The 20502-nt window shown below is 39.5% G+C and overlaps 2 protein-coding genes and 1 pseudogene across 2 annotated transcripts in view; 2 read left to right on the top strand and 1 right to left on the bottom strand.

The window, feature by feature from the left end:
• Positions 1–3950, top strand: part of dpy19l1l (dpy-19-like 1, like (H. sapiens)) — a 31807-nt gene extending 27857 nt beyond the window's left edge. The window contains exons 21-22 of the mRNA XM_031279429.2: positions 992–1117; positions 1851–3950. Coding sequence (XP_031135289.1) covers positions 992–1117; positions 1851–2022 — 298 coding nt within the window. The 3' untranslated portion in view covers positions 2023–3950. The remainder of the gene's footprint in view (positions 1–991; positions 1118–1850) is intronic.
• Positions 3951–6052: 2102 nt separating this feature from the next.
• On the bottom strand, positions 6053–16136 carry LOC116036022 (fucolectin-7-like). Its single transcript, XM_031279430.2, has 5 exons — positions 16004–16136; positions 8567–8852; positions 8026–8180; positions 7150–7429; positions 6053–6357 (listed from the first exon to the last, which is right to left on the bottom strand). The coding sequence occupies exons 1-5, from the start codon at positions 16119–16121 to the stop codon at positions 6204–6206; spliced, it is 993 nt and encodes a 330-aa protein (XP_031135290.1). The 5' UTR covers positions 16122–16136; the 3' UTR covers positions 6053–6203.
• An 893-nt stretch (positions 16137–17029) lies between these two features.
• LOC118496114 lies at positions 17030–18809 on the top strand (annotated as a pseudogene).
• Positions 18810–20502: the final 1693 nt, after the last annotated feature.

The following is a 20502-nucleotide window of genomic DNA, read 5'->3' as shown; positions in this document are numbered from 1 at the left end:
AATCTTTCGGATACACTTTACTTGAAGGTATCTACATAAGAGTGACATGACACTGTCATGAACGTGTCATAAACATTATAAACAAGTCATAAACGTTTATGACATAACACTTCTTTTCTTTTCTGTCATTCGGTTTTTGTCATGACAAGTTAGGGTTAGGGTTCATGTGTTATGACTGTGTCATGACAGTGTCATGTGTTCATGACAGTGTCATGACACTCTTATGTAGATACCTTCAAGTAAAGTGTTACCAATCTTTCTTTATCTACATCTTGTCTCCCTTTCCTACATGTATCACTCAATCTTTTCTTAGCTAAAGCAAAAAATATACAGCAGGATATGTCAACACTATTTTCACATCCAGTTAACAAATTACAGGAGAAAGTGATCACAAGCTTGTTACAATGCTTCACTTAATAAGATAGTAAGATTAAAATTCAAACATCAAAACATTTAACATTTGTGCCTAAGACATTCAAAATAATGTCTGAACAACGGGAAAATCCTGCGATGGCTGATTTTGTAGGATCAGCAGAGTGGATGTCATCCAAATATTTGCAGGTTCAAAGTTCTGCATTATGAAACGGAGAACTTTGTAGTTGATTCAGTCCTCATTCCCATAACTTAACTGCTGCATTAAATGTGACTCTAGTTGTATTCCACCTTATGCTTATAGCTCATAACAGATTGGAATTTAAGATGGTTTATGGTGTTATTACTTTCTAAGGGGATCATGTTGACAGGTTTATGTGAATGGTTTCACAGTTTAAACACAGTGTTGCCCCGTCTCAGCTCTTATTTCCACTCGCATCCCCCTCTCCAGCTAGCACTGGCACCGGCAACGTCTAACTAGCACTGTTGATTTTTAATGAAAGAGGAGGGACAAGCTAAGGCCTTACTTGAATGCTTTGCTTCCTAATACAAACATTGTATTGATTTACATATTTATATTTATATAATAGATATTTATACTGTATTGCGTTCCACGCAGGGAGAGAACCAAGCTGGTCTACTCCATGTACAGCCGCATGACTGGCGAAACGGTCCGGGGGAACCTGATGAAGCTGGGAGTGGACTTCTTCGTCCTGGAGGATTCCTGGTGCACAAGGCGAACCAGGTACCTCCCAGAAAGATTGTTACCCCAGGACCACTTTTCTTTCTTTTTTCTTTTCTTTGAAATTTGTTTCAAATATGTAAAAGAAAACAGAAAATCAGGCCATTCAGAAAATAAAAATATAGATAACATACAATATTAACAAAACACTTGATTTTTTAAAATGTATTGTCACATGTCCGAAAAAGGAGTGGGAAGAAGTATACACTTTATAATCCCACCCCTTCTCCATAAAACATTTTTTAATAATTTAACGAACACTCTCCGTCATGATTTTTCTTTTTTTAAACTCTTCCAATATTTAACTTTGCTTACCAATTCTCTTACAGCATACAATGTATTCCTCATATAATCTTATCAATTGTGTATTATAAATTCCTGGCATATTTATTTATTTTACCCAAAATACATATTGATATATTTTAGTATCAAAAATAAAAATTCATTCAGAAATTCAAAAGAATGTGACTACATATAAATAAATAAGTGAATAAAATAAAATGATTAAGGGGAAGCTACGAATTAATCTAAATAAATAAACAATATGCAAACAATGAGGGAGACATGAGACTGTGAGAATCATCTCCTTATATTTCTCTTTTTTTTATTGAGAGAGAATAACAAAGAAAGCATAAACTATAAGTTTTTATTCAGTTAAAATGCTAACCATGTTTTCTTCTGTCTTCCTCTCTGTATCTTGTTTCTTCCCTCACTCTCTCTCTCTCTCTCCGCCCAGGCCTGGGTGCAGCATGCCAGAGATCTGGGACATTGAGGATCCCCAAAATGTTGGTAAAACTCCATTTTGCACCCACATGTCCAAGAGCTCACGTCCCCACTTCGCCACGGTCTTTTCCAATGACATTTACAAAGTTTTAAAAGTCCCCAAAGCTACCAAAGATCTCAGATAACACCGTGGGGCCGACTGGGTTTTAGCATTTTGATGAGTCACTGCCATTGCTGCTTTTTTACCCAAACCCCCCTGCTGTTCCCCTTTTTTGTGGTGCTCTGATTCTCTGAGCGAGGGACTCGTACATTAATAGGTTGGACACGCCTAAACGGTTTGAGTCTCTCCACACTCGGTGCGTTCGCAGTTTTTGTGACTTCAAGGAACTCCCTGTTCCCCACATTTTGCCAATCATCCTTACTTCTGCATCGTTGTCATCCGGCGAGTTTCCCATTACGCCCATTGGTGCCCAAGTTAATGCTAAAAGGTTTAGTTAGGCTTTATTTAGTCTGTTGCATTGGTTCTGTTGTATATAATCTTCAGTTTAAGAAACATTGTCTTCAAAGAGATGCTGTTCATACATCAGTATTGTTTCTTTCTTCTCTGTGTAGAATTTATTTTTCTTTGACTTGTGCTGAAGAAGTACATTTTGTCTGGACCAATCGATGATGTCCACATACTGTGAAGCAATACCCTTTGCAAACTTGACAAAAGCTGACTTCCTGTATTGTTATGCACAGTGTTGATCTCTAAAAAAAAGTTTTTCAGTAGTACACGATTTTTATAATTTATTTCTGTGAGTGTTTTTTATGCAAAGTTCAGAGACGTTTTCTGTAGAAGCCAACAGTGTTTTAAGAGTCTTTGGACTCGCAGGGGAACATTCTGTTCTTGTGTTTGGAAGCTTTTAAAAACATTTGTACTGCATATCATTCAGCCCAGATGGAATTCATTGGAATTCAAAATTTCACACAGTAGAAGACCTTTCATTCTTAATTTAGTCATAAACTGACAAAGATTTTTCTTAACTGTGCCCTGTTCCAACTTTTATGTAAATACCCAAACAGTTGTTTTGTAAAATACCAATGTTCAGCCTTTAAAAGGATATTTTTGTTTCTTGAATTACTGTTTATTGCCAAAGGAAGTGTTGATATTGAAGCTGCATATTCGGGGGACTGTAGCACATAAAAAAACATGTTTTTAGTGATTAAGAACCTTTAATTTGTGAGTTCTGTGGCAGCCAATCCAAACTATTTGTAGCAGTGGATTTTATGTAAATAGTAGCAGTCGTTGGTTCCTTCTTCAGGGCGCATAAATGACCGTTTAATATTTCAGCAAATACACTTATTTGCTTTTTGGCTGATCTTTTGGTTAGATGAGAAGATCGATATCAGGTCTTTATAGGAGAGTTTTATCAATCTCCTTGTTTAATGTTTGGGAAGAAGGCAAATTAGTGTATTTCTCAAAATGCTGAACTATTCTTATTAAGACGAAGGAGTCGCCATGTTGGAGGGGTAGCAAGAGGAGAAAAAATGTTTTCTCTTTCTGATCCCTTTTCCTCCTGCTAGAGTGTGAGTTTAAGCCAACGCCGCACAGAACGGTTCTGTTGCATGTTTACTCCTCCAACAGGATGGGATGTCATTCACAATTATCGATTACTACTTATCAAATATTCCTTAATGGGTTTTTTGTTTCTGAAAAGGCTGCAAGCTTCTCTCAGCTTTAATGTATTCTTTGTGAATGATCTTGTAACGGGTTAAAATAATTTCGGTACACAACACACCGTGGTGCAGGTGATTTTGTTGATTGGGCACCAGAATGAGATAATAGTCCTTCTGCAGTGAGATTAAATGTGCCAGAGCGAGCGCTTGAACAAATCACACAGTACACATTTAATATGTGACATTTTGTCTATCTGATTTCAGAGCTGTTGGTTTATGTATTACTTGTACGAAGACTGAAGTTTCACGGTGTAGAAGTGATCTTCTAGGTCGAGTGCCCGTTTTTTAAGGACTGTAGCCACCTTCCCAAAACACTTTGACATAAGTAGTTTGTTCCTGTCGCAAATATAAATGTGTTTCAGATGTCTTTTATAATGTCTATTTTGTCTGTATTTAAAAAAATAAATAAAATATTTGCCATTAGCACCATTGATTTTTTTTTTTTTTTTTTTTTCCTAAATAAATGTTTAAAAAAATAGAAATCAGTTATTTTCCTTCTTAATAATAGTCTGTTCAGGAATATTTTTATTTATTACATTTTTTATAGCTAGTGTCACAGATGTTTCATGCAAAACTGCAAAAGAAATCCATTGCTGATATTGTTTTATCAAAAGTGTTTACTACAAAGCAAAATGAACACAATAACCCCAGTTATTTATTTAAAGTCAGTAAGTTTGAGTCTTGGAGATGCGAGTCCTGCACCTGAAATGAATCGCTCTAATATTTTCTGTGTCAACTTCAGCAAGTAGATGAACTTGTGCTAGTGGGCATCAGAGAAACAAGTCCAGAAACACAGTCTGCTTAAATGAATGTGGTTGTGGCAAAAAAAAGCCGTTCAAGTTTTAAATCATGTATGCATAAAAACACTTTATTCTTTAACTCCATATTCTTTAGTAGTGTTTAAGTTGAATCGAGTGCATTATGAACCAGACCATTATGCAAGGCTTGCTTAATGATTTTATTTTACTTTAGCAAAGATGACAGCAATAATGCAGCAGTGGCAGTACAATCACAAGCTCAGTGACATAGATCAGTTCTAAAACACACCTAAGCTGCTGTATCGATGTACTGAATATAATAGGCCTGTTTTACATAGGGCTGGGTACATTTTCATATGTTTAAGGCCGTTTTACAGTCACCGCATCCGAGCTTGCGCACGCCAATGTGACGTCAAAATGACAGATCTCGCTGGCGCGCCAGGATTTTGAGTGACCACTACATTTTTTTTCAGTGGCGCGCGACAAAGCGGAAACGGGAAGCCTGAACGAGCCTGAGGGTAACCGGATGCCAGGACTCTGTGTGACTACAAGTCTCTCTTGTAAACTTACTGGGTTAAGATGAGTTCTTTTATGGCAGGGGTGTCAAACTCAGTTTCCCACAGGGCCACACTGGAAAATGAGAATCACATCGAGGGCCAGACATGTAGAGATTATTGACGTGTTTATTTAAGAGAAAAAGTCAAATATTTTGACTGTATTATTGCATGTCTCATATACTGTAGTCTTCTCACTTACATTTTGGGCCTCATAAAGCCCCAAAAAAGTTTGGCTACAAAGTTCCTCAGCCAGCGACAGATACGTTGAAAAAAGCCCCCAAAAAATTGGAAAAAGGCCGAAAAAATGTCTGCACAAAATTGTCTGAAAAAGTGACAAAAATATCAGAAAGTGACAAAAACATCATAAAAAACGGCAAAACATTGAGTAAAGTGTCCAAAATTTTAAAACAAAGTGCCTAAAGCATTGAAAAAAGGCGCATAAATGTAAAAAAACAAACCAAAAACTAGGTGGGCCTAAATTTATTGTGAACCTAAATTGAAATGTGGGCCGGATCAAAACCTGCGAGGGGCCGGATTTGGCCCTCGGGCCTTGAGTTTGACACGTGTTTTATGGCGAATGAAAGGCTTCATCCAACGAAGTAGGTCATCGAATCAATTCAAAGCATTGACGTCAATGCTGCTGCCAGTTCTGCCGTTGTTTACCTTTTTCTTCTTCTTGTAGTCGCTAGAAATAGACAAGTCTGTAGCCTTTCCTCATTAGCACCACCTCTGTTCAGGAGAAGACTGCAACTAGTGTCGCGACCACCACGCACAAGTATAAATAGTTACGCCGCTCCCATGACGTCACACTGGCGCTCGACAGGTCGGCTGCGGCTAGTATACCGCACGTTTGAGGCACCTACCGAATTGCCTCCATAGTATTGAGTATAAAAAAAATCATTACCACATTTAATACTTATCAGCGTCAGTGAGCCAATAAGCATGCAGCTTTTACCAAGATCTGGGAAATGGATTTCGATAAAATTGGTTTCAATAAAAGTATCGTTCAGGAACCTGTATCGAATACACGGTATCGGTACCAGTATCAGTATCGAAAGTGTTTGAGCGGTACCCAGCCCAAGTTTCACACATGATTGTTGTAGGCTGATGTTAACACAGAGACTATCAAAGACCCATTTTATCCATCATTTTGCTAATGTCTAAAACTTAACTCCATGTTGCACACAATTCTATTGGTTATTTGTCATGTGAACAATCACATTAAAGCTAAATCTATTAACAATCACATTAAATCTGGATCTATTATGTTGCTTAGTTTGAGTACATATAACAACATTGGCTATATTCTTGCAAATGAAGTAAATGTTAAAGCTAATCCAGGACAGAGCCATACACCTCCACCTCGCACAGGACCAGCCACTCCTGTCTTCCAGGGATAACTATGTTAACATAGCGGCCATCAAACCCGTTGACACACTGGAATTCAACAGTTTGACCTGCCGGGATGCTTGATATCACAGCACACCTGGTAGAAGAAGCAGAAATCGCTTCATTAACTTGGGTTGGCTGAAGAAATAGATGACTCATTTTCACCACACCCATGAGTCTAATTTGACAAACAACATACACTGAGAGTGACATAGGCTTCACTTTGTTAGACTGTTGGTGGCAGGTGATAATGAAAAATATTGATATTTCAGGAATGACTTTCATGAATGTCTCTTTTAAGTTCTTGTCACAGAATCCTAATTAAGAACCTTCCATAAGCATATTTTGCCCTTTATATGTTATTGCTGAATCATGATGTCAAGTAACTTTGAGATATTTCAACAGGTCCTTAACTGTAACCAAAGGGTTCTCTTCCACCTTTTTAAACCTATTTTTGCCATTTTGTTTTATCTCAAGTACTCTGAAAGCGGGTTAGAGAGTCAAAGTCAAAGTCAAAGTCTCTTTATTAGTCTCCCTAAGGAGAAATTTGCCTTGGACAGAGAGAACTTGCCTTGCAAGAGTAACAACATCGACACACATCACAAGGTTAAAAAAGAAGTTAGAGAAACAAATGAACATGAAACATCTAGGCTACTCAAATAGCTGGGCAAATTACAAATGACCATATTATAAAAGCTGCTAGTAAATATCCTTACAATCCATTCAGAGATGTGGTGTTATGACCAGGACGTCACAATTTTTAATCCTAAAATCAGTTAAGTATATAGTATATAATAATTAGCACCAGAGTGACAGAAAAATGTGTTCCATCTAAATTCCAATAGTGACTTTTTAATATTAGTGATGTTATAAACAAGTGGTAAATTACCTGGGATTGTTGTTGCCATTGTTGTCAAGGGAATTTCCAACGCGGATCTCAGCTCCATTGATAAATTGTTCACGTCTATCTCGGTTGGTTATCTTAACCGAAAATACTTTGTGGGTTTTGATCAGATCCAGTCGCCACCAGGGGTTCAGCTCGTGATCTGTGTGACTGCAGGACGCCTTCTCCCACGTGCTGGCACGATTCCCATCAATGGCATTATATGCAAGGCCAAAACTGTGTAATGATGACTGTGTGGCTTTTCCTTGGAGTGCCAGGTTCTCTCCTGCAAAAAGAATAACTATACAAATCACAACTTATTTGCTTGTTTGCGCTTATCATTACAACAAAATCACAACAAATTGTCTGTTGATTTAACATGTATGACTTCTGATATCTGATATCTTTGAATTACCTTGTTGTAGCTTGTTTATACAAATAAACGTGCCTGGTCTGGCGTTGTTTTACTGTGGCAAAAGTTCTGCTGATTTTTGACAGAGTTGACAGTGTTGTTTATGGTTGCAATGGCGCTGCGCTAAGCTAAACACTAAAGGGGGAAATTAGCTGATTTTCAACCCTTCTAAACCGAGTCATCCAGATTTACCGTGTGTATTGAGGAAATAAATCAAGTGAGAATTAGGGTCATTTTCTCATAGACTTCTATAGCAAAGGACTTCTTTTTGCAACTAGAGGAGTTGTCCCCTACTGGAACTTAGATAGAATGCAGGTTTGAGCCACTTCAGCATTGGCTTCTGAAGCTTTGTCCATTATTTTTTTACAGTCTATAGTTCAAAGATGGCATCTTATTCATTCCTATGGAAGTTGCTTTCTGTGCACATACAGAGAAAAAGTCTTACAATATGTTATTTCTTAAACTCTCACCAGTTGGGACACGGTACCCGAAAACTTCCACTTCACAGAGTGAAAGAACCCTGTCTGAACCAGGTAGAGACACAGTCACATAACGTCCCTCCACACGATTGGTGAAAGTCAAAGTGTATGATCTCCCTGCAGGGATTTCAGAAATTACACCAGCCCTAAAAGAGAGACAAAAAGAGAGAAAACAGCTCATTATTGATGGTCAGGATCAAGTTGGTGGTTTCTCCGTGATGCAGACTGCAGTGTCGTGCTAAAAGAAACAGGTCTGTTGTGACTGGACTGACTGGATTGAGGTTGAAAGTGTGAGTCTCCAAACTGACTGATATCCTGGACCGTACTTTAATGAGTAATGCCTCCACTGCTAGCATTGGCCAGTTCCCACAGGTCTAAAGGGAAACTGTGGCGACGATTATTGATCAGAGCAGATAGGAAAATAAAAAGTACAGTTCTCTGGAAGAAATTAAGTTTCAATTGTTGCTCTAGCTGTCCTTTTTCATATATATATAAATAAAAGTATCTCCTATAACTATTAATAAGCACTCACAATGGGTTTGTGATACCATCGTCTTGCAAAGAGTTGCCGATGCGAATCTCTGCCCCGTTGAGCCTTTCTGCACAGCAGTCTCCTCTGTTGGCGATGATGATGGAGGTGACGATGTAGGACTCCAGCAGGTCCACTCTCCACCAGGGGTTGGTGTGTGTTTTAGAGTGGGAGCATGAACCGGCAAAATGATTAGAATCACGGTTTCCATCAATAGCATTGTAGGCAGCTCCAAAAGCTTCAGCCTGGCGTTGTGACTGAGTTGCTTTGCCACGCAAGGCCACATTTTCTGTGAAGGAAATACACATGTTTTAGGTACCAGCTTAATGTTGGCTAATGTTTACTTCTTTCCAAAGTCACACCCACAGATTTTCATTTTTAAACTTGTACTCTTCAGCCCCAATCAACACTGACTCAAGTTAGTAAATTATTAGTGCTATTTTGTAAAGTGCTCTTGTATTGAAATAAGTAAGTTTTATTGGATTTTGAAATTAAAAAGTCATTGAATTTCTAGCACTGAATATTAATGCATTGAAATTAGGTATCTGAAATTTTTTGGGTCTTTGTATGGGTCAGTGTGGTCTAGACCTACTCTATCTGTAAAGTGTCTTGAGATAACTGTTGTTATGATTTGATACTATAAATAAAACTAAATTGAATTGAATGTTATTTAAACTTAAGCTTATATATTTCATTAATTTACTGGCTTATTTAAAACAGGGGCAGTTTACAATAAATGTGTTGCACCAGATATATCACAATACTAATTCCCATCTGTTCTCTCTCTCTCTGGGCATGTAGGCTATAAGTGTTACGGTGTAGAGGATTAAAGGACCCAAACGCAGGGAGAGGCAGGCAGGCAGGAGAGGGTTTGAGCTTGAGGATTTATTATTACAAAACACAAAAATGAACCAAGGGAGTCCTGGGAAAAGGAGCAGGCAAAAACAGGTAAAAGGCGTCCAAGAAAACCAAGGGAGTAAAAAAACAGGGAAATGGAGGAAGTGTAGAAACTGACCAGACACTAACAAACACAAACTGACAGGAACAAGACACAAACGATCTGACAACAGACAAAGGAAACACAGGGGCCAAATAAACAAGGTAACGAGAAGACACAAGACAGGTGACACCAGGGCTGGGGAACAGGTGGAGCACATCAGACAATGACACAGGCGGGAAAACACAGGAAGTAGAACTAGACATGACAAGACAGAAAACAGACTATCAAAATAACAGGAAACAGAACATAAACAGGGAAATACACAACAGGGAACAGAAATATACACAACAAAATATACACAGACCACGGAATACAATAAACACAACAGGAAACATACAGAAATAATAATAACAGGCAACAGAAATGTCCACAACCACAATATATAAGTGCAACTCTATATAGAAAATATATTAACGTAACACTAATGTACACCTGTAGGACAGAACTACATATAAACGCCTCTTGTCCATGGGTCTCCTGACAGACCTCCAGCTGACAGCGGGGTCTGTGAGCATCCCTGGCCGGCCAGCGAGCGATCCCGACCTCCACCAGCTGGCTGTCACGTTAGACTGGAGCTTCTCAAGTCCAACAACATCGGAGCAAATGTACAATTGGCCATCAAATTTCGTAAAGCTGGAGAAGATGGCGGACCATGCTGTGGAGTAGACATGTTTGTAGGGAGCTCCACCTCAATCTAGCTTACATCTCACCCATAAGTCTTTAAATAAACTACTAATGGTCGTATGCTGTGCAGCAGGAAAATGACAAAAAAAGGCAAGGGGTTCAGAGCCGAAAAAAAGCTCTTGTGAAGATTTTGTCGGAAAAAGATGCCGACGCGGAGACCACCGAACAGGCAGGTGCTATTGCAGCTAGTGCTACTGCTGGTAGCGGTGAGCTCCCGGCTACTAACGAAGACATTTTAGCAGCAATACGCAAGATGAAAAGCGCCGTGGACGACAGATTCGACGAGCTTAATGGGTCCCTTTCCAGCCTTAAATCCGTTAGTGAACGTGTGACCACAACAGAGGATGCTGTTGAATCGCACGAAAAACGTCTGGACGAACTGGAGAGGCGACACGAGAGCCTAGCTTCCCAGTGCATGCTACAGCAAGCTAAATTAGATGACCTGGAATCCCGCTCTCACAGGCAAAACATCCGTATAATCAGAATAAAAGAGAAAGCCGAGAACGGCAAGCCAACGGAGTTTGTCACCAAGTTGCTACCGGAGCTACTGGGAGAGGAGCACTTTGATCATCCTGTGGATGTGGACCGTGCCCACCGAAGCGCAGCGCCAGCGAAAAACGGGAAACCGAGAGCTATCATCGCCAGGCTGCACGCTTCCAGGTAAAGGAGCTGGTACTAAGGCTCGCGAGGGAGAAGGCCCTGCTACAGTATGACGGGCGTCCGGTATTCATCTTTCCTGACTTAACATCAGCAACCATGAAGAAGCGGATGGCTTTTCAACACATCAAGGAGAAGTTTAGAGCCAGGAAAATTCGGTGTGGCTTTAGGCATCCGGCGAGGTTTGTGGTCACCGTTAACGACAACACGGGCACCTTCAGTACCCCGGCCGAAGCCGAAAAATTCCTGAGTCGAGAGGCTCATGACTGGGACACGGACATTTGATCGGGTCGTTATATGGACTGATCCTTGACCGACAATTGCATTATAATTTGGGGTATGGTGGTTTGTGGTTTTCCCTCTGGGGTGCGTTCATATGTTCAGTTTAGGGTTCTCTTTGCTTCAGCACATCTCTTTTTTCGTTTATTGCACAATCCTCTTTGCCATGGTCAGGTAACAAGCTATTTTACATTGTAGATACTATTTATGTTAAGAGGGCCTAGTAAGCACAGTGATGGTGGAGTTAATCTAGTCAGCTGGAATGTAAGGGGGATGAATAGCCCATTAAAAAGAGGAAAAGTGTATGCTCATATACGTACACTCAAGGCCGATATATGTTTCCTCCAGGAAACACATATTAAAAAAACTGCCGCTAAAGTATTATGTCCTTCATGGGCATCACATGTCTTCCAATCAAACTTTAGCACAAAAGCAGGAGGAGTGGCAACCCTTATTAAGAAAAACACTCCCTTTGTACATATGCAAACCATTTCTGATGATAGAGGTAGATATTTATTAGTTAAAGGGGAGCTAAACTCTGTGTCTCTGTATCTGTGACTTTGATAAATGTATATGGCCCAAATTTTGATGATCCCATTTTGTTCCAGAATCTTTTTAACACTATATCCAATATGTCTAACACAAATATAATCTTAGGTGGAGACTTTAATTGCGTTTTGGATTCAGTCCTTGATCAGTATCGCTCCTAATAATCTGATAGTGTTATAATCTGGTGGACATTTGGAGGCTCCTTAGTCCCACAGCAAGAGATTTTTCCTATTTTTCAGCCGTTCATAAATCTTACTCAAGGCTTGATTATTTTATATTGGATTCCAAATTATTATCACAAGTTGTGGATTGCATTTATCATAATATTCTCATTTCAGACCATGCCCCTGTTTCCTTAAAGCTTAATCTGAATCTTAAGCGGGGAGAATTTAACTGGCGGTTAAATGATACTTTACTGAAAGAGAAGGAATTTTGTTCTTATCTTTCGAGCAAAATTGATCTTTACATTGACACTAATGATAATGGTGAAGTTAGCGACTCCACACTTTGGGAGGCCATGAAGTCTGTTCTCAGGGGCCACATCATATCTTATGACGCGATGGAAAAAAGAAAATCTAAAGCTAGGTTAACTGAAATAGATAGTCAGCTATCAGATTTGGAAGCACTATATAGAGTGGATAATCAACTTGAAGTACTGAAGAAAATCTCAGCATTAAGATATGAGTACAATTCTATATTGTCCAAAAATGTTTCACGTTTGTTGGCCCAAGTAAGGCAAAAGTATTTTGAGTTTGGTGATAAACCCCAAATGTTACTTGCCCGCCAGTTAAGACAATCTCAGGCGTCCAAGTCTATACATTTTATCAAGGGGAATGATGGGATTCCCCTGACGGATCCTAAAAGAATTAATGAATGTTTTGCTGATTTTTATGAAAAGGTCTATCAGTCACAGGGTGGATCTGATCCAGGGGCTAAAAATTTCGAAAATCTGGGACTGCCTAAATTATCAAAAGAATCTTCCTCCTCACTAGATGCAGACATCAATTTGAGTGAGGTAAAAGATGTGTTTTCCTCTCTCCCCAACAATAAGGCAGCAGGACCAGATGGCTTTTGTATCGAATTTTTCAAGGTACTTAGCCATAAACTTTCCCCACTTATCCTACGAATGCTGAATCACTCACTGGTGAGCTCTAGGTTGCCTCCCACTTTATATAAGGCCAATATTTCACTTATACCCAAACCTGGACGTGATCCTAACTTGGTCTCTTCATATCGTCCTATCTCCCTGCTACCTATCGAAACGAAAATTCTTGGGAAAGTCTTAGCCAATAGATTAAAGGAGCACATTTGTTCTATTATTCACCCTGACCAAACAGGGTTCATGCCAGGTAGGCATATGTACTTTAATTTGTGCCGCTTGTTCCATATTACACACTGAAGAGACAGTAATCATTTCTTTAGATGCACAGCGTGCCTTTGATCAGGTGAAATGGCCCTATATGTTGTTTACACTTAAAAAATTTGGTTTTGGGCCCTCCTTTATGAAATGGATTGAGCTTATCTATTCACATCCAACCGCCTCCGTCATAACCAACCATAATATCTCATGCCCTTTTACAATCAGTCGTGGAACTTGTCAGGGGTGTCAACATTCTTTTATTCATTTCTCATCCTCAAGCTTCATTACCTCATCTTTTGACTTTAATTATCAACTTTGGCAGACTCTCCGGATTTTCTGTTAACTGGGATAAAAGTGAGTTGATGCCAATTTCTAACAAAGTTGATATGACATTTATACAGTCTACTCCTTTTGAAAAAGCTTTTAAAGATTTTTCGTATCTTGGTATAACTGTGACTAAAGACCCTGAGGACCTTCTATAGAAGAATTGGTATAATAAGATTGAGCAACTTAAACAAAGTATACATTTTTGGAAGACTCTTCCTATTTCTCTTGTAGGTAAGATTAATGCAATTAAGATGATTGCACTGCCACGTTTCCTACATCTCTTTCAGTCTCTTCCATGTTACATTGCCCAGTATTACGTTAAACAATTAGATTAAATTATTGCTCCTTTTATCTGGAACTACAAAGCCATCAGGATTTCCAAAAACCATCTGTGTAAACCAAAAAATGCTGGAGGCTTTGCCTTACCAAATTTTAAAATGTATTACTGGGCGGCTCATCTGTCTATACTTGCTTGGTGGAGGAAAGGCCCCCCCCCCTCCTCTTCTTATTCCTGCCCTGCTTGGCTATGCATAGAACGATTGCTTTGTAACAAGACCTCCTTGCTGGCTCTGCTCAACAGCCCCACCAAAGTTAGGAAGTCACATTATAGTAACAGCTTTGTAATCACTGGCACTATGCGCACATGGGAGCAGATAAAACTCCATATCAAGGCGCCAAGTGTATATACTGATACTCCAATTTGTGAAAATCACGCTTTCATACCCGGCCTAAATGATATTGCTTTCTCTGCTTGGAAACAGAAAGGCATTAAAAACATAAATGATTTGTATATTGGGGGAAAGTTTGCCTCATTTAGGCAGCTGCAAGCCAAATATAGAATATCTGCCTCAAGTTTTTTCAGGTTTTTGCAGATTAGAGATTTTGTTAAAAAAAAATATACCAAACTTTGAAGTTCTAAATAAACATGATACTCTTGAGGCAGTTAACAAATTTGACCCGGGCTCCCGAGGGGCAATCTCTGCTTTCTTTCGAATGCTTCATGATGGAGCTCTGATGAATACGGAGGCGTATAAACGGGCATGGGCAGATGAGTTGAATATGGAATTAAATGATGAAGTTTGGGAAGAATGTCTACGTAATGTGCAAAAGTGTTCAGTTAATACCAGGCACAACCTAATACAGTTTAAAACACTCCACAGACTCTATTATTCGCGGGAAAAGTTACACAAATTTTATCCTGATATCCCACCAGTATGTAACCGATGTAAATCCCATATAGGTACTCTAGCACATTCTTTCTGGGCATGTAGTAAACTTCATTCATATTGGAAGTGTATTTTTCTGTTTTTTTCTGAGGCTTTTGGTAAGAATTTGGTACCCAGCCCCTTGGCAGCGATTCTGGGGGCCACTAGTGTCCTCTCCTCCGTCAATAAATTTGAAAGAAGAGCCATTCAATTTGGGATGGTGATTGCAAAAAAGTTGATTTTACGTGTATGGAAAATGGATTCTGTGCCTTCATATAATTTGTGGCTGGGAGAATTGTCAAATACTTTACATCTGGAAAGATTGAGATTCTATAATGAAGATAGAGGAGACAAGTTTGATAAAACATGGGACCCGATATTGAATTACCTTAAAAATGTGAGCTCCTAGACATTGGCTATTGTATAAAACCTCACTGTGCAAATTAGTAGGTGATTTTGTATATGTCAAATTCATTTATCTTCACTACTTTTAGATGTTTTTGTTTATGGTACCCATCCTAACTATGACCATGGAATATTGTTGTAATCCAAGATGTGCTGTGTTCTGTATGTTAGTGTTCTTTGTTAGGTTTTTTTTCTTTTCTTTTTTTTCCCCTCTCTCTCCTGTCTTTATTCCTTTTCTTGAAAATCAATAAACATATTTCTAAAAAAAATGTTTTCGTAAAGCTGCCCATATTCGAACTCTACACAGTTGTTTTCTCGCATAAAAAAGTCTCAATAGTGAATTTATTGATGAAATAGCAGACGAAAATTGTAAAAAGTTTCCAGTTGTTGGCTGCAAGCTACTATGGCACACTCCCGATCCAGAATCTAGAATTGATTGCTTTTCCTTGGGTTACCAGATGTTAACAGTGAATTTTATATATTACATTTTGCTGCTGAATTTGGCCTGGTGAATTTGAGCAAGTTGAAAATATATTAGTTTAATTTTATATATTGTATTTTGTATCTGAATTTGGAATTTTTGATTCGGAATTCATAAACTTAAAAAATAAAGTTGAAAATAAGTTGTTGAAAATTTGAGTAAAATTCAGAGGCAAAAAACTCAAATACATAATTTCAATGCATAAATATTCAGTGCGAGAAATTCATGGCTTTTTCATTTCAAAATCCGATGAAACAGATTTACTTTCATACCCTTGTTACTATTATTATTGTTGTATCTTGTATGACCCTAGATTCCTGCCCAGAAAAACTTTCTTTACAGAACAGCCATTTGAGTATACCTCCACCTTTTCTGACCTCCCCCCTTTCATTCAGCGTATTATTAAATGACATCACCAGATATGAGCAATGTACGCAACTACCTTTGATGCTGTTTTATCGTTAAAATACAGATATTCGCACATTATACTTACCGTAACCTGAGCACGTCCCCAAGAGGAGCAGCAAAGGAAAAACCACACTGTTTTTCATTATTCTAGTGGAGACAGACAAGAGAGAATTGTTCATAAATATCAAAGCTGCAAATGACATTTCCACTGTTGACCATTATGTCCTTCAAGAAGAATAAAAACAAAATGGAAGTAAAGATCTTTGCCGTAATGATCTTGAATGAAGAATAACTGCATAACAGTATTTTTTTAATGGATGAACAATTGGGTAGAGGTTGGTTAAATGTCTGGTCTCTTATTGGCTCTTCCTGCTCTGAGCATACATGTGATTGATCATGTGATCATTTGTAAGCGGCTCCTAAAGTTTACTTTTACACTTCATTGTTGAATGATGTTCGATAAATGTGTAAATATATGAATCAGGTACCACTAAAATACTTCTAACTGGTACTTAAAAAGGTACAGTGGAATAAAACAAGACAATGGGGAACAAGGGAATAACTATTGGACGTTCGAGAGGAAAGGAGAAATAAATTATACTCATTTTTGTAAATACTGGATACCTACAGAATATAGTACTGGAAAACTAAACTAAAAATTTGGGGAAGATGGTTAACCACTGATATTCTACAGACCCTTTAAAGTAACTAGAAGGGCACTCGGAGAGCACCGACCTCCGGCATGGCCATTCCCTATCTCGCAATGTTAACGAGGAAAAAATATTTTTTGTATCTGCGTGATTCGGATCCGCAATTTAATCGGTTCTTCCTTGGCCCATGCTACACCCTTACACCATGTTTCATTAATTTGTGTTATTCGTTTTTCGAAAACCTGCTGACAGACAAACAAACCAACAAACTGAAGTGAAAACATAACCTCATGTAAGGTAATTATGGATGCATAATATGCTACCAAAACTGTGGGACAGTAAAGTTAAAAAAGGGGCTTTTGGAAAATCTCTTCAAACATTTACGTTATGGAAGAACATATTAAATATCAGTGTTGTTTTTGGTGAACTGAACGTACAGTATTTGTTTGCAACTAATGAACATGTACCTGAGCATCATTCGCAGGAGTTTAGGACACCTAAGGATTTACAGCACCCAGCATGTCAGTGTTGTGTCAAAGACTGTTACCTCATAAATATGTTTCCCCCTAAGTATACCTTGTCTCGCGCTGCTGGTAGGGTTAGCTTGCCTAGTGCAGCTTTCAATTCACAGCAGCAGGAGTTGGTTGGGCTTGATGTGCCGAGACAGCTTGTACACGACCCAATGCCTGTCTGGCCTCACGTGGTATGAGGCTGTAATACATTACCTGAAAGACAATAGGGGAGGAAAGAGGACTAACAAACCAACGCCAAAACATTCCCCTAAAGGTGGGGGTTGGGTGTGGGACCAGCTACTCCACCCCGTAAAAAGTCTTCAGCTACGGGAACATCGAGGAATATCAGAAAATCCTAAAGCCTTGGGAAGGAAGCCTCTGCGGCGACCCAAGCTAAAGAGAATATGACGATGCCTGGAAAACCGCAAGGAGACTGTACGTTCGAAGCTGCTTCTGACCTCAAGGCGACCCACCACCATAGCAACATGGAATGTGAGGACCATGTATGCTGGTGGAAAGGTAGCAGTGATAGCAGAAGAGATGAGGAGGTACGGGACATCCGTCCTTAGTCTGGGTGAAATTAGGTGGCTCCAGTCAGGGCAGGTCAAGCTGGCGAGTGGAGAGACCATACTCTACTCAGGGCATCCAGATGACTCCGCACCACACAGAGGGAGTAGCGTTCATGCTGTCCAAAGAAACACAAAGGGCCCTTCTCACCTGGGAACCCATCAACTCACGGATCATCACCGCCAAATTCCAAAACACCCACAAGAAAATAAACCTCCAAGTGGTACAATGCTATGCTTCCACCAACGACACTGATGATGAAGCCAAGGACCAATTCTACAACCAACTATACACCATTCTACAGGACAGGAAAAGGAAGGACGTTGTGATCTTGATGGGAGACATGAATGCAAAGATAGGGGGAAATAACAACGGCTTTGAGACAGTAATGGGAAGAGAAGGACTAGGGACCATGAATGAGAATGGAGAGAGGTTTGCATCAGTTTGTGCAGACAACAACTTGGTCATCGGTGGATCAGTATTCCAACACAAGAACATCCATAAAGCCACCTGGGTGTCTGCTGACCACACCACAGAAAATCAAATAGACCACATCTGCATAAGTCAGAAGTTTAGACACTCTCTGCTGGATGTCAGAGTCAGAAGAGGAGCAGACGCAGCAGGATCTGACCACCAGCTCCTCACAGCAAAGATTCAGCTGAAGTTAAAATGCATGAAGCACAGGGAAGAAAGGGTCAAATTCAACACAGAGCAATTTCAGGCATTAGGTACATCCGAACTCTACAAAGTGGCACTACACAACCGTTACCAAGCTCTAGAAATAGAAACCCCAAGCAAAGTGGAGGAGATATGGAAAGGTCTGAAAACCTGGAAAGACACATGCAAAGAAGTAGTAGGGAGGAGGAAGTCAGACAGCAATCCCTGGATATCCAGAGATACAGAGAGCAAAGTGAGTGAGAGGAGGAAGAAAAAAGAGGCAGTAAACAGAAGTAAAACCAGAGCGACCAAGGCGGCAGCACAGAAAGAATATGCAACAGCAAACAAAGAAGTGAAAAGAAGTGTAAGGAGAGACGAAGAAGAAATGTATTGAGGATTTAGCACAACAGGCAGAAGAAGCAGCAGGAAAGAACAACCTGAAAGACCTATACCTAACTACAAGAAAGCTCACAGGCAAATTCAGACACACACAGGCACACATTAAAAACTCCTCACAACTAAGGAAGACCAGGTGAAGAGGTGGACTGAACACTTCAACAGGCAGCCTCCTCAACTGCCAGCAGATATCCCAACAGCCCCAAACCCATTGGAGATAAACTGCAAACAAAGGAACTCCCAACAAAGGATCAACATCATAAGGAGCACCTACCAAGGGACGAGATGTCAAGTCCTCCATGAAGGATGTATATCGGAGGCATTCGAGGTACTGACTGGTGTGCGGCAAGGGTGCCTGTTCTCACCCTCTCTTTTCCTCCTCTGCATAGACTGGGTGATGAAAGAAACAACCAACAATAGACGAACCGGCATACAGTGGAGCTTGACCGAGCAGCTAGAAGATCTCGATTTTGCTGATGATCTGGCACTACTGGCCCACACACATCAACAGATTCAGGAAAACGGGAGGAAACTGCTTTGCAAATGGAAGTCGATAGGGCACACACTCAGAAGAAAGAAATCAATCACTAAACAGTCGCTGACGTGGAACCCACAGGGCAGGAGGAAGAGAGGCAGACCGAGAACAACCTGGAGAAGAACCACAGAACAGGACATGAAGAATGAAGGGCTGACATGGCAACATCTGGAGTGGAGGGCCCAAGATCGGAGAGGATGGAAGAGCTTCGTCGATAGCCTATGTTCCTATGGGAATTTAAAGGTCTAAGTAAGTAAGTATACCTTAACCAAACCTCATCCCTAACCACGGCTATGCATTTGAACAGAAGGGGAAAACTATTCAACGGCGGAACAGACTTGTCAGAACATCGGTGTTGCTTTTGCAACTAGCAATTTAGACGCAGCGACTAGTACTGCTGAAGCCAGTTCATATGAATATTTTTTTATCAAAACATCAGTTTAGATTTGGAAAAGGTATTTTTATGCAAAATGTGCCCACAGGGTCTAAAAAAACAAGTTTGAACATCAGCCATGAATTTAAAACGATACATTGAGTTGAAGCATCCAGGAGGAGGTTCTACTGAAAAAGTTGGCCATCCCTATGTTCCCACAGCACTATGTTCCCACATTTCTGTGAAAAAAAAAGATTCTTAGAAATGTGGGAACATAGGGCTGTGGGAACATAGGCACGGTACCCTGAAAAAGAATAGCTCTGAGCATCTCATTAAAAAAAAAAAATGGATGAAATGAAAATTTTTTGGAACTTCAAAGTTCTTGGAAGTTCAAAATCCAAACATTTTAAGCTATGAACATGAACTCAAGATACATTAATAAAATGACTAAAATAGGAGAAATGCAAAATGATTCCGGGTTAGAACAAATGATTTACCCCTGGAGTATTTACCAGTTGATTCAAGTCTGTATCATGCTGATTTGACATTTAATTGTAGCAACAGCTTCTTCAGAGTGAAGTCCTGTTTCTGGAGATAAAAATCCTTAAAACCAAGCTATTTATCTCAAATATCTCCCTTAATCAATTATTAATAAATATTACATTAAACACAGACACTATCCAATCACATCACATCATGGAATTTACTCTCATGCACTCCTACTCATCTAGGTTCCAGTGGTCATCTAAGGACACACCATGAAATATACCCCAAAGTTCATGTAATACACACTCATTAATTCCTCACTGATCCAACAGTACCATTTGACGAGGACTTTGGTTTAACACATTCACAGATGCAATAATGCTTTCACTTAACTATAAAATGACAATG

This window comes from Sander lucioperca, chromosome 10 (genome assembly GCF_008315115.2).
Source record: "Sander lucioperca isolate FBNREF2018 chromosome 10, SLUC_FBN_1.2, whole genome shotgun sequence".
Taxonomy (NCBI): domain Eukaryota; kingdom Metazoa; phylum Chordata; class Actinopteri; order Perciformes; family Percidae; genus Sander; species Sander lucioperca.
Note: the sequence above shows the minus strand (reverse complement) of the source record. Positions and strands in the feature narration are given on the sequence as shown.